The following is a 12422-nucleotide window of genomic DNA, read 5'->3' as shown; positions in this document are numbered from 1 at the left end:
GATATCAACACTCCCACTCAGTGAGGCTGTTGCCAGTGCCACATGAAGCAACAGGGGGCCTGAAATCAGAGCAACAACGGAATTGAGTAACATGTTTGTGTTTGTAATTCCACCACACCTCAAAGCCACGAGGATTACGCAAATTAGGAGCAAGCCACGGGCCAATCCTGTTTAATAATCCTCTTGTTCGGTTTGTCCCCCGACTGCTTAACTGAGTTACATGTTGTAGTATTTCCAGCTCTGCTTAATCTGAATTAGTTTTTTTCAGTGACGGTAACGAGCGGTCTGAATTTCCTCAGGAAAAGAAACAAAGTACTGCTTGTACCATGTCAGTAGTCCATGTTTCCTGGTTTCTGTATCTACATTTGCCTTTGTCTGTGTTTAAAATTGGTGTGAAAAACTACGACCTTAGTCACAGGGCTTTTCTGCTGTAGGAACTATGGCCAAGGGACCAAAATTGGAACCAGGTTCTTCATGGAAAAAAAGGATCAAGATCTATATTTTGTGCCGAAGTTTCCAAGTGTAGGGAAAATTTCCCACCCTGGAAAAAACGGGCAAAGGTGTGACTCTGGCAAGTGTGCTGTATTAATTTGTCTGAAGCATTTACATCTGTAAGTTGTTCTTTTTATTTTGTTTTATTTCTCTTTGACCATTCACTGAAATTCTTGATGTATTTCTTGGCTCTGTATCGTGCGTGCAACTGTGGAGATCCTCGTAAATAACGTTTTCTGACAAAACTACTAAATCATCAGTCACTGCAGTTACATACACCAGTGTTGGTTTCCTCCAAATGTATAACAACAATAAGTCCCTTTGAGATTTCCCAAAAAAAAGTACTGACATCAGTGCTAAGTAATTGATAGGGTACAGCAGCCTGTTTATATACTCAACAGGAAGCTTTCACAAAGAATATATTTTCAAACAAGCAAAACACCAAATATAACTCCACTACAAGCAGAGTTCTGAGAAGATGAACTTAGGTCAGGCGCTTGGCACAATTACAGGTTTACTGCTTTCGTACTGATGCAACTTTGATCACTTTGGGAGCCGCTGAGCTGTGGAGAAGCCTCCCGTTTATCTCTCCAAAGCTAGCGCATATTGCCGATTCAGATAGTTCCCCAGAGAAAGAAGCTGCGTAGTCACTGTGCTTGTGCATGACCAAAAAAAATAAAAGGCAGAAAGTGGTGTGTGTCTCGGCTCTGACTTGAGTCAAGCGGGCGAGCGTGCACTGAAAGAAGAGGGTTAAATCTCATTTGGAACGAGCTGGTTTATCATGTATCATCATAGCTGAGCTCCTTTTGTGATTATCAGCAGAATGAAAGACTGTGTGTAAGTGGGGCTCCTGACTCTGCTTGAACAGCTAAAACTCAACGAGTTCAAACAGCAGAACCCACCGTCAGGACTTGGTCTACGTTAAAAAAAAAAATTTTAAAAAAAATTAAAACGTTCCCTTTTACAACAAAAACAAATGTGGCCAGGTTTTCTACTCTGTGGAGTTTATACTTTTTCTGGGATAACTGAACGACCCACCCAACAGAGGGTTCAACTCCAGGAGAAACACTGTCACAGCTATGATATAACCATGCTTGGTGCCCGTCTGTCTGTCTGTCTGTCCGCCAGTCTGGCCTGCTGGATTTCCCAAATTCTCCAAATACTGCAGAAAAAAAAAAAGACAGGAAACTGCAGCAACTCATCGAAAAACTTGTGACAAGAGGGAAGAGAGGGAAGGAAGAGGAAGTCAGCAGGCGTGCTTTTCATTGTTTCTGTAAACGAGTGAGTGATGAGTTACCTCAACGCTGAAATATCTTTATTCGTAAAACTAAACTGTAACAGACGGCAGCAAATAAAGGACACGAGAAAAGCTTAGAGAACACAACATAATGCCTGTTTTACACACTCACTCAGCTCCTGTTTGGTAACATACCTCAAAGAACACCACTGACAAAGTCCTTTTACCAAACATCATATATTTGTTCTCTTAAGCTAAAAGGCGGTGTAAGACTTTAAAACCTAGCACTAATGGCCACTTAAACCTCACAGGCATGAAGGCATTAACGTCACCCCATGCAGGATATCCTTCTCTCAAGCCCGTTGCTGTGTTTCATGCCTTAAAACTAATAAAAAGAGATGAAAAAAAAAAAAAAACTAAATAAATGAATATAAATCCCCCAAACGGCTCATTTTAATGGCTCACATAAAAAGCCAGACTCTCACATTGCATGTCTTCTTCTTCCTGCACCTACGTGCAGAGCATCTGGGTGCATTCAATTCAACTCAATTCAAATATTATTTCCAGAGAGCCACATCACGACAGAGTTTATCTCAGGGCACTTTTCATGTTATAGTTGTAATTACGGAGACCCAACATTCCCCCCACGAGCAAGCGCTTGGCGACAGCGGCAAGGAAGAGCTCACTTCTAACAGGCGGACACCCTGAACAGAACCCGGCTCATGGTGGGCGGCCGTCTGCCCCGACCGGGTGGGTTGAGAGAGAGGGAGAGAGAAATTCACCGGTTTACACTATGATCCAGCCACGATGCATGAATACGTGTGTGTTTTTTTAATGCCCCTGTGTAAGTCCGTGCCTGTACGTGCGTTGGCTCATGTGTAACCAGTGAGTGGGTAATACGCTCATCTATGCCTGGGTTTGGCCAATGGCTTCTGCAGCTTCGCTCGTACTACAGTGTGAGCAGGAATAAATCCTTGTGAAACAAGAAGAAAATTAAAAAAAAAAAAAGGAATTAAGGGGAAAAGAAACTACTTCAACATCTGGCTCCTGTTATGCAACGTCACTCCTCCCCTCGGTTCCTCCCTCGGCAGTTCCCTCTCATAAATGCCTGAAACAACTGAACGCAACTTCAGGCTGGCACGCAGTTCTGAGGAGGACGCGATGAGTAAGTGGAAGGAACATGTAACATCTTTAGATAAGGAGATGTGAACCGAGGACGCAGAAAAAAAAACACCGAAACAGAGGGACAAAATGAGACGATGGCGCCTAAAAAGTAGGGTTCGCTGGTTAAATACACTGGGGGGGAAGGAGTGAGGCAACAATGAGCGAAGAATCGCTTTGTGTCTTGAGACAGAAATAGAGAAACCTGATCTGAAACCCAACCTAACCTGAAACTGGATCAGCCTCTCTCTCTCTCTTCTTAAATCCAGCCTCAACATGTAAATGGGAAGCTCGTTGTTGCAGCAGTGCAAATGAAAAGGTCACTGAGTGCAGGAACTGTTTGTTTTAAAATGATCAAATTGAAGGCGCATTCAGTTATTTAGCTGAGGCAGCACTGCAGACGCCCCCCCCCCAAGGTCCGAGATCCTCTGTTCTAGAGAGGACGATGTCTGTCGGTTGCTCCACCACTGTGGCCCAGACTGAGATGTCTCAACAGCGGCTGGGTGGATTGTCATGAGATTTCGCACGGAGGCATTCATGGTTTCTTAATCGATCCCCCTGACTATGGCGATCCTCTGACTTTTTTCCTCTAGCGCCACCTGCAGGTTCACACTAGTGGTATTTTTAGTGAAATATCTTGACAACTGTTTGCAATGAAATTTGGTACAGGCGGTCGTGGCCCTAATGACATTCCCATAATTATACTAATTATTGATGAATCTTCAGATTATTTTTTTTATTAATTGATTCATCACTTAGTCTAAACAATGTCATAAATTAGAGAAAAAACTGTTTCCCGGAGGCCAAGGTTGACGTCAGCTTACAATGATATAAAACCGAGAAAAGCAGCAAATGCAAAACCTCACAGAACAGTTGCTAGTTTTGCTTAAACTAGCTAACTAACTTCTTCAACATAGTTATTTGTGCAGTCATCTCTTTGGGTGTGCGATTTGCTGTATAGTACGTATTTCGTACACCACACTGATGTACCTTAAATCTAAGTTGGCTGTGTACAGAGATGTTAGCATAGCTGAGCACTCAGTATAAGGGAAAATGGAGAAATATTCAGCACTTACTGTTGTGCAAAAAACAACAAATTTCAAAACCGGAATTGCTAAAATGTTCAATTTATTACATACCAAACCAGTAAAATAGTATTTGTCAAGAGGAACCAAACACCACGGTAGCAACAAGTAACTGCAGATTCATTTTTTTCCATTTTTCTTTTGATTGTAACGCATACACTCTCTCTTTTGTATTTTATTTGTTTCACCAGTGTATTTATTCTTTGTCTTCTGCTGTAAAACCCTGCAATAAATGTGAATTTAGTCATTAATTCAGTGTGTGTTTTCCACTGTTTTTTCTCCAGCAGCTTTAGTCAGATTACAGTACAAAAAATATAAGGTTGTTTTTTTCACATCGCGCTTGCAAGAACTCCTAAGTATCCGCTTCTCACATTATCTCCCGACTTTCTCTTGAGCAGCAAGTGCTATTTAAGCTGTGAGAAAAAGCCCTGAAAGCAATGGGAGAGATGAGGGACCGATAGTGTGAGTGTGTGTGAGTGTGTGTGAGTGTGTGTTTGTGTTTGTGTGTGTTTGAGTGTGTGTGTTTGCGTGTGTTTGAGTGTGTGAGTGTGAGTGTGAGTGTGTGTGTGTGTGTGTGTGTGTGTGTGTGTTTGTTTTGTTTTGCTTCAGTGAAGGGTGAAAAGTGAGGAGATAAAGCCTCCCAGGAAACCCAAAGTCATGCTCAGGCCCTGACAAAAGGAACAGTATTAAAATTGCAGAAACCCATTCTCTTGAGTCCAGGAGTATCCTTAATCCTCCTTCCATCTACTGGAAAACTTTCGATGTTTAAAATACGTGTAACAGAATGGCAATCTGCCAATATCAATATTTAATAGAAGACACTCCCTCGGACATTTTGACTGTTTGAGTTGAAGATTTCAGGGGCATGAAAACTGCTGCTCACCCTCATGAAACTTGACAGAGCTCGAGCAGTTCTGCAAAGAAGAATGGGGAAATGTCCATCTGTAATGCTAGTTAAAGCTGAAATAATTAGTCGATTAATTGATTAGTCGATTGCCAGAAAGATATTCAGCAATTTTTTTAACATCCAAAAACTACTTAAGTCCTTTTTTCAAGCCATAATGCCAAATATTCACTAGTTCCAGATTCTCACACGCGAGGATTTGCTGCTTTTCTTTGTCTTATGAGATAAAATATTTTTGGGTCTTTTGTTGATTGGACAAAAACAAGCAATTTCATGACGTTACCTTGGGATTTAGGTGAATGTGATGGGATTTTTTTTTTTAAGCCCAAACAATTAATTTATTAATCAAGAAAATAATAATTGCTAATTGCAGCCCTAAAGCTAATATACACCAATGTGCCAAAACATTATGACCACTCACAGATGAAGCGAATAGCGTTGATTATCTTATATATATATGTTCTTGTGGTCAACATGTTGGATGCCGGAGGAATGGGCGGGTGTAGAGACCCGAGCAACTTTGACAAGGGCCAAGTCCATATATGGCAAGACGACCGGGTCGGAGATGCACCAGAGAGGCAAGGCTTGTCCCAGTCAGCAGCGGCGAGTACCTACCGACCGATACCTATTTTTCAATGGCGTCCCTGTATGTTCATTGTGTCACACAGCTCAGGTTAAGTGCCAATTTCTTGCTATCATATTTAAAAAAAAAAAAATAAAAATGAAAGCATTCTTTCACTCTCATAGGCCTGTGGTTGGGTGTGATGCTGAAATAGGCCCAAAAGGTTAATTGTTTTTATATCAAAATGAAGATCTGAAAGAGTGCGATTCCCAAATTGCAGCAATTTGGGAATATGCAGCGATTTCAACTATTACTTACTAACATAACTAACAGTGTCTTAACAAGTGGAAGGAGTGCAGGAAGTGGAAGGTTTAAGTGGCTACCATTGATTTTGTCAGCTAAAACCACAACTGTCACTGGCAATTTTACTCAGCTGTAGCCAATCAGACGTTCTCTGTTAAATGTGCTCTCTGTACGCCAGCGTCTGCACTGTTTATCAGCCAAAGACACACCACTGTGCATTTAGGAGACTGGGGGGAAAAAAAAGAAAAAAAAAGACACCGAGCAGTTCATGTTTCGCAAAAGCAAAACATGTGCCTGCTGTGTTTAACAGGAAACTAAATTAGATTTTTGTGTATTTTATATTTTTATTTGGTTGGGGTTACTAAGGGTAACTTTTTCAACCCTTCTACACAACAGAAGTATAAAAAGATTTCCCTCGTCGTTTCCAGAAAAATTGAGCAATATGAAAAACTAAACAGTGACACAACAGACAAATGTTTTCTGTTATACCACACAAAAAAAATTTGGTTCAAACACACAAACACACGCCACTCACCTCCAGCATACATGACAGCCAGCATGATGGAGGAGATCCAGGACACCTGACTGGGTGTGGCATCGAAGATGGCCTCTATGTCTTTGAAGAACACTGTGATGGATTTGGGGAAGGCGTAGGAGAAGCCAATGGAGATGAAGGCCCCCACCACCACTGCCCAGCCCCAGCCACCTTCAGGAGGGGTGTATCCTACAGGCCCACCCACCGCTGGAGGCATGTCTGCTCACGAGGAAGAAGAAGAAGAAGAAGAAGAAGAACAAGGAGGACGAGGAGACGGAGTCTAATGCCACTGCTGGTGGACAGCTGAGCTGCCGAGGACTGGAGAGGGGCAGACCAGCTGAACTGGGATCAGGACTCAAAACCTGGGGGGGACAGAGAAGAGAGCTGGTTAAAATCAACAAAGATGGTAGGTGAAAGAGAGTGCATCTATTGTGCTGCTAGTTTCAAAATGACATAGTGTATGCAGGAAAAGAGGGAAGCAAAATATTTATGTTTGTCATCATTTCTTAAATCGCAACGCCAAGTCCTGTCATGGTGGGAAAGAGCATCTGTTCCAGGCTGCATGCCAACATACCAGCAGCGGACAAGAAGTAGGCCTATTTACCTTACAGACCAAAACACAAGATTAGACCATGAGAAATTTGGTGTGAGATGCTGATGTTAACTCTTGCAGGTTGGAAATGGTAACGCATACTAAACTTCCTGTGAGGAGGGCATCTTTGGCCATTGAAACCAGTGCGAGTGCCAGCCTTTGTCACACAATTGCTGCTGTAGCTTTCAAACGGCTGTGGGAAGGCTACGTGCAAAGCAGCTAAACTACGTCTAGGGACGCTCCAGACCGACTAAATCCATTGTTGCTGTGCAGACAAATGAGTTGGAGAAACAAAAACAAAAGCACTGAGCACAAGCCAGTTAGAAAACTACCTGAAATTTTAGTCTCTCTAGTTTTTAGTACAAAAGTCAATATCTCCTATTGCGTTTAATCAAAGCTACCAATCAAAGTCCGGGGTCTTGGTACAAGCACTGAAACTGTGGTTTGATATCGGCCATAGCTTGTCAAAGACCGGACCTCGGTCCACAACGGGACTAAAAAGCAAGTCAATCCGGGCCCAGCCAAGACCTCGTGTTATGAACACAATATGTTATGACGTCTAGTGAAAATAATTTTCTATTTATCAATAATTTGTAGATGATACTGAATAAACAGTGTATCTGGAGTTTATTCACAGCGATCCTGTCCAGAGACGAATGTGATTTTAATTTAATTAATTTTATCTTTGACATCGTTTTCATGGCAAAGTTAACTCCGGGAGAGAGTGTTGTGTGTTGTTGCTGCGTTGCAACATTAACGTTAAACCATTTGCTAACAAGCTCTTAAATCACGCATAGAGAGTGAGTCTTGTTTTCTCTGGTACGCAGCTTCTACATCTAGTGTAAATGCATTTGTGAGAGTATGTCTGAGTCAGAATTAAAGATGGACTAAGTGTCTGAGCTGTGTCCGCCTCGGACAGAGTCCAGGGGTCACACGGGGGCGCGTGTGCCGAAACGCAGACTCTCTTGACTGTCTTGAACTCGAATGTACGTTGCTTTGAAGTTATAAGGGAGTTGATCAAATGTTATTTTGTTAACGCCAATTGTTCCTGAGGACACTGCAAGCGAAGTGGTTAAATGGAGTTAAAACATCTTTTATTTCATCATGTACCCCTGTGCTTCTCCTAATGTGACGTGTCCAAATATCTTGTGTGGAAAAGGCCTGCTGGTATCAATATCATATATATATATATTATTATTATTATTATTACAAGATGGATGGGCCTCAACATTATGTAGTAACACCAGTCTCCTTAAAGCCCTTGTTTTTTCTGCTTATATTGTCCATTCTGTGGTGCAGACAGCACTAACAAACAAATCTGCAACTTATCAATTCACCACAAACACCTCATGGGGAAGCTGGAGCCTTCAGGCTTTGCCTCCACTCACAAGAGTAGTTTGACAAGGCTCTCGCCGTTTCTCATCTAAATTAGAGCTAAATTTCCCTGTATACGACCAATGAAACAAAACACCTTCAAGGGCTGTCACTTTTTAAATTCAAACTAATCCATGTATTGTATATACCGTATATACAGTCCCGATCCCAATCCAGTATCCAAATGTACAGAGTCGGTATACAGCCGTATATTTGTTGGTAATTTTTTCCAACTACTGCAAGGAAACCAAAATACTTCCACTCACTGTTTTTCTTAAATGCTTTGGAGTCAGGATTATCCGACTCAGGATAATGGAGCCAGGATGTCCGCCTCCATTTTGATTTAGTAGCCAAGTTTACTGATGGGGCAGCAATAGGTCAAGCTGGTGGTGAATTTCAAGAGCGTCCTCTGCTAGACCACAGGGCGAAGCATTTCAAGCAGACTCGCATTAGACATTAGACAGGAGCCTGACGAACCAGTTCTTTCATCGTAATGATGGAAGAACTCAGTTATCTGATCACGTGTAATTCAAAATATTTCATCAGTAATTACCCACTCGGAAAACTGCTGCCAGGAAATTTGGTTGAAGGTCAATCAGGTTTGTGCAGTCGGTGGCAGAAACCACTAAAAATAAATGGCAGTGTGCAAAACTGAATGTAAAAATAATGCAGACGGCCCCTGACGATCACTGACCGACAGCTTCAGCTCCATCTCACAACACGCAGCCAGCATGGAAGACCATGCGGATGGTAACCAAACTGTTTTATGTCTAACGCTGAACTGACTGCAGCATCTGATTAAATTTTTAAGTTACATACATTTACAGATTAAAAAAAAAAAATCCTATGCTGCTTCACTGACTGCATCTATCTTAACGTCCTCTTTTCCACTTAGGCCACACATAACCGAGCTATTTATGGTCGGCTCTGACATCAGCTATGCTACTGTTTGGGTCATCTGTCTTAAACTGCCTCTAGACGACAAGTCTTCAAACCACAGAGAGACTAAAACTGTGCAGTTACACTACACCTCAGGGAAAAGCCGAGTGATGGTACGTTGGCGAAAAACAGACAGAAAAACGAGACGCCATACTGGACTGGAAAGAAGACTTGACTTACACATCAACATCTGTGTGGAAAAACAAAAATTGTTGGTGTGAAACTGGCAGACAAAAAGAAAAACAGTACGTCCTTGTATTAACTAATGAACAGCCAGGCGTCATTCTGCCCTACATGGCACTTAGCCTGGATTGTGCGGTAAACAACCATGCTCCACCAATCATTACACCGTCAGCCTGTTACAGTAACTGTTTAACTGGTCTCTTCGGTCACATTGCACCGGAACAGCTCGGGCTGTCAATGCTCACTGCATGTACTGAAAACTGTATGGCTGTCACCTCTGTCTGCTGCCCGTTTTACATCCAGTCTCCTCACCACGAAGAATGTTTTTAACCAATTTCAAGGACTAAAACACATGCCTGTTTGAAACACATGCCACATGTGCAAAAGTATGCACGAAGATAAATATAGAACAACTTCACTCCTTGTGGCCCTGCTTTTGTTCTCCCCTAACATTCATTAGATATGTCCTCCAGTTAGAAATAATTGTTTAAACAGTGGGGAAAATCTAATGTGTATCTGGTTGTTCTTGTATGTGTTAGATCATACACTTTTAATCCCGTGCTCTCAGTTATTTCCTTCCTTCAAGGCAGTTTCAGTTCTTTCCTGAACACTTTGAAAATCAACTTGTAGACTTACACCTGAGTTAAGTGACATCCTCGCTATCAATACTGAACTAAATGACTGTTTGATATTAAAGAGTCACTAGCAGAAACCCACTGTGAATAATCACCCACCTCTCCAGTGCTATGCAGCTTTTAGCTCACCGTTTTTTTTTTCTGCATGCATATGGACTTTTGATTTGAGTCCAATGACACTCGGCCGCTCCCATAAAAACACTGAATTAAAACCGTATAGCAGCAAGCAAGATGTGACTTTATGCCGCCCAGCACCAGACCGCAGAGCCAACATTAACAAGAAAAAAGAAAAAAAACCTCATTATCAGGGTTTTTCTCCACAAAATTGGAGGCAAAGCTGAGAAATATATATAGTGGATTCAGTCTCAGGATGTTTTGGAGGAGCACGCAGATCTGTGGCTCCATGCTCTTCATTAAAATACCTCGCTGACCAGTGATGCAACGGCACAGACTTTACTGACAATAGCTGCATTTAAACCTAACACCTCAAGGCCGACCATACACTACATATACATAAACTTGTGTCCAGCCGGTGCTAATATAACTAGCTACAGCCTGGTGTTGGACAAGCAACACTGTAAGCCTTCCTCTGCTTGTCAGTGCATTTTAAATTTCAACAGTTTTTTACGCATATTTTCAACTCGTGAATATGAGTGGATACACCAAAAGGGATCATATAGTTCATTTAAAACCCCCTTTTAAACCATGAACATTATAACCTTCATGAAGGACTGCTGTTAGTTTTAGTTAGGTGAGTTTATAAGAAGGAGGGAACTCCATTTAGAAAAAAAGCTTTTTCTGGTTTAACTGACATACCCAGACATACCAGTCTGCTTGCATGTTGGTTTGAGTAAGTCTGTGGTGTCACTCATGTGTGGCAAGTGTGTGAGAGTTTCCACACCACTTCTTAAGCACCGGTTCAAGAGCGTGGAAAATCGGGAGAACACCAGGGGGCAGAGGTATAACACATCCCTGTCGGTCTGCACTCTGCAGAGTGCCAACGTGTGGCGCATGTCGTCATACGTGCTAAGCAGACGGGTTACATTACCGCAAGCAGTAAAAACAGATCCGTGGCGTGTGTAGATGCCACAACTCCTAAAAAACGAAGCCGTCGCATTCGGGCCAACACCGTCCGGTTTTACCTGCATAGAAATAATTTGACCTTTTGAGATACTATATGGCCAGACGTGAACTTTTTTCCCCCCGACACACGAAGATAATCCGTAACTCACAATGAAATACTAGAGACTGAGTCAGGATGACTGTTAAAAGATTGCTTCAATTCCCAAAAACCTGGTCTTAAAGGACTGATGCAACTTCAGAAAAGACAGATGTGATTCACCACAATTAGAGGCCTTGACCCAGAAAAACACAGGGCTTTAGGCAGGGTTACTCAGCAAACAGCCAAAAAGTGGCCGGTGTTGAAAGTCCTCTACTCTTAAATATGTATATTGTAGGATGTAACAAAATTTCTCTGGTAGGTCATTACAATTTTTAATCACGATTTCCATGATGTGAAAAATCTTGACAATGGTACAATTTGTCACAATTAATGTACGTAACACGGGCAGAAGACCCAAATACAGAGACCGGGTAGGCAGCCAGGTGTAGTGAAGTAGCCTAAACGAAACGGTGAGCAAGGCTTACAGGCAGGCAGGCAGGTACGGACAGGTAAGGTTGCAAAAAGAGTCCACAGCATGAATACCGCAGAGGAAAAGACACAAACTGGCAAGGAGCAGGTGGAACAGGCAAGCTTAAATACTGGCTGGATAATAAGGACACTTGGAGCGGGTGTGTGGGGGGGGGGGGCAGGGAAGGTCAGGTGACTGGGACAGAAGGGGAAAGCCTGAGGGAATCTGGTGGACGGCTGAGGAATGACAGTTGAGATTAGCTCCATATAAATGCGGGCGTCTGAGGGAGTGAGACTGTGGATGACAAGGACAGAGGAGGCAGACTGGGCAACATTAATGGGACTGAGGCAGGGATTGTGACAATAACTAACTTTTCCCCCCAAACAACCAGAAGTTAGGCTGCTTTCTCTTCATTCAGACTTATTCCTTCCATCAAAGATCTGGCTTCTCTGTCATTCATCTTGTTTACTCAGTAATGTCCACACTGCACAACACTTAGTACCCACAAACAGTCCAAGGATGACGTAAGAAACCAAACAGTCAGCACACCCAGAAATGAGCATACAGGCAGTTCCACTTCCTCCTACCTTGTCTCCTCTGATGGTGTCAGATACCACACATTCGCATCAGCAACCAAACAGCCGGCTAACAAACGGCAACGACCTAGACATGAACCCTATCAGCCAAAAAATGATTTTTACTTTGAGCTGCCCAGTCCTCGGTGCGCGTCTGGTGGGGTCCCGCGCAGTAAAAGTGGAACCTCTGACTCTTCAAACCACAGCGCCACCA

The 12422-nt window shown here is 42.6% G+C and overlaps 1 protein-coding gene across 5 annotated transcripts in view; it reads right to left on the bottom strand.

The window, feature by feature from the left end:
• Positions 1-12422, bottom strand: part of LOC120803540 (monocarboxylate transporter 1-like) — a 32272-nt gene that overhangs the window by 10745 nt on the left and 9105 nt on the right. For 3 of the 5 annotated variants that reach the window (XM_040152069.1, XM_040152071.1, XM_040152072.1), the window contains exon 2: positions 6280-6641. In XM_040152069.1, the coding sequence (XP_040008003.1) occupies positions 6280-6496 (217 nt within the window). In that variant the 5' untranslated portion in view covers positions 6497-6641. Of the gene's footprint in view, positions 1-6279; positions 6642-12220; positions 12241-12334 lie in introns of those variants that run through there. The other 2 variants (XM_040152070.1, XM_040152073.1) reach the window with 2 other exon arrangements.

Source organism: Xiphias gladius, chromosome 18 (genome assembly GCF_016859285.1).
Source record: "Xiphias gladius isolate SHS-SW01 ecotype Sanya breed wild chromosome 18, ASM1685928v1, whole genome shotgun sequence".
Classification (NCBI taxonomy): domain Eukaryota; kingdom Metazoa; phylum Chordata; class Actinopteri; order Istiophoriformes; family Xiphiidae; genus Xiphias; species Xiphias gladius.
This window is presented reverse-complemented; position numbering and strand designations above follow the sequence as displayed.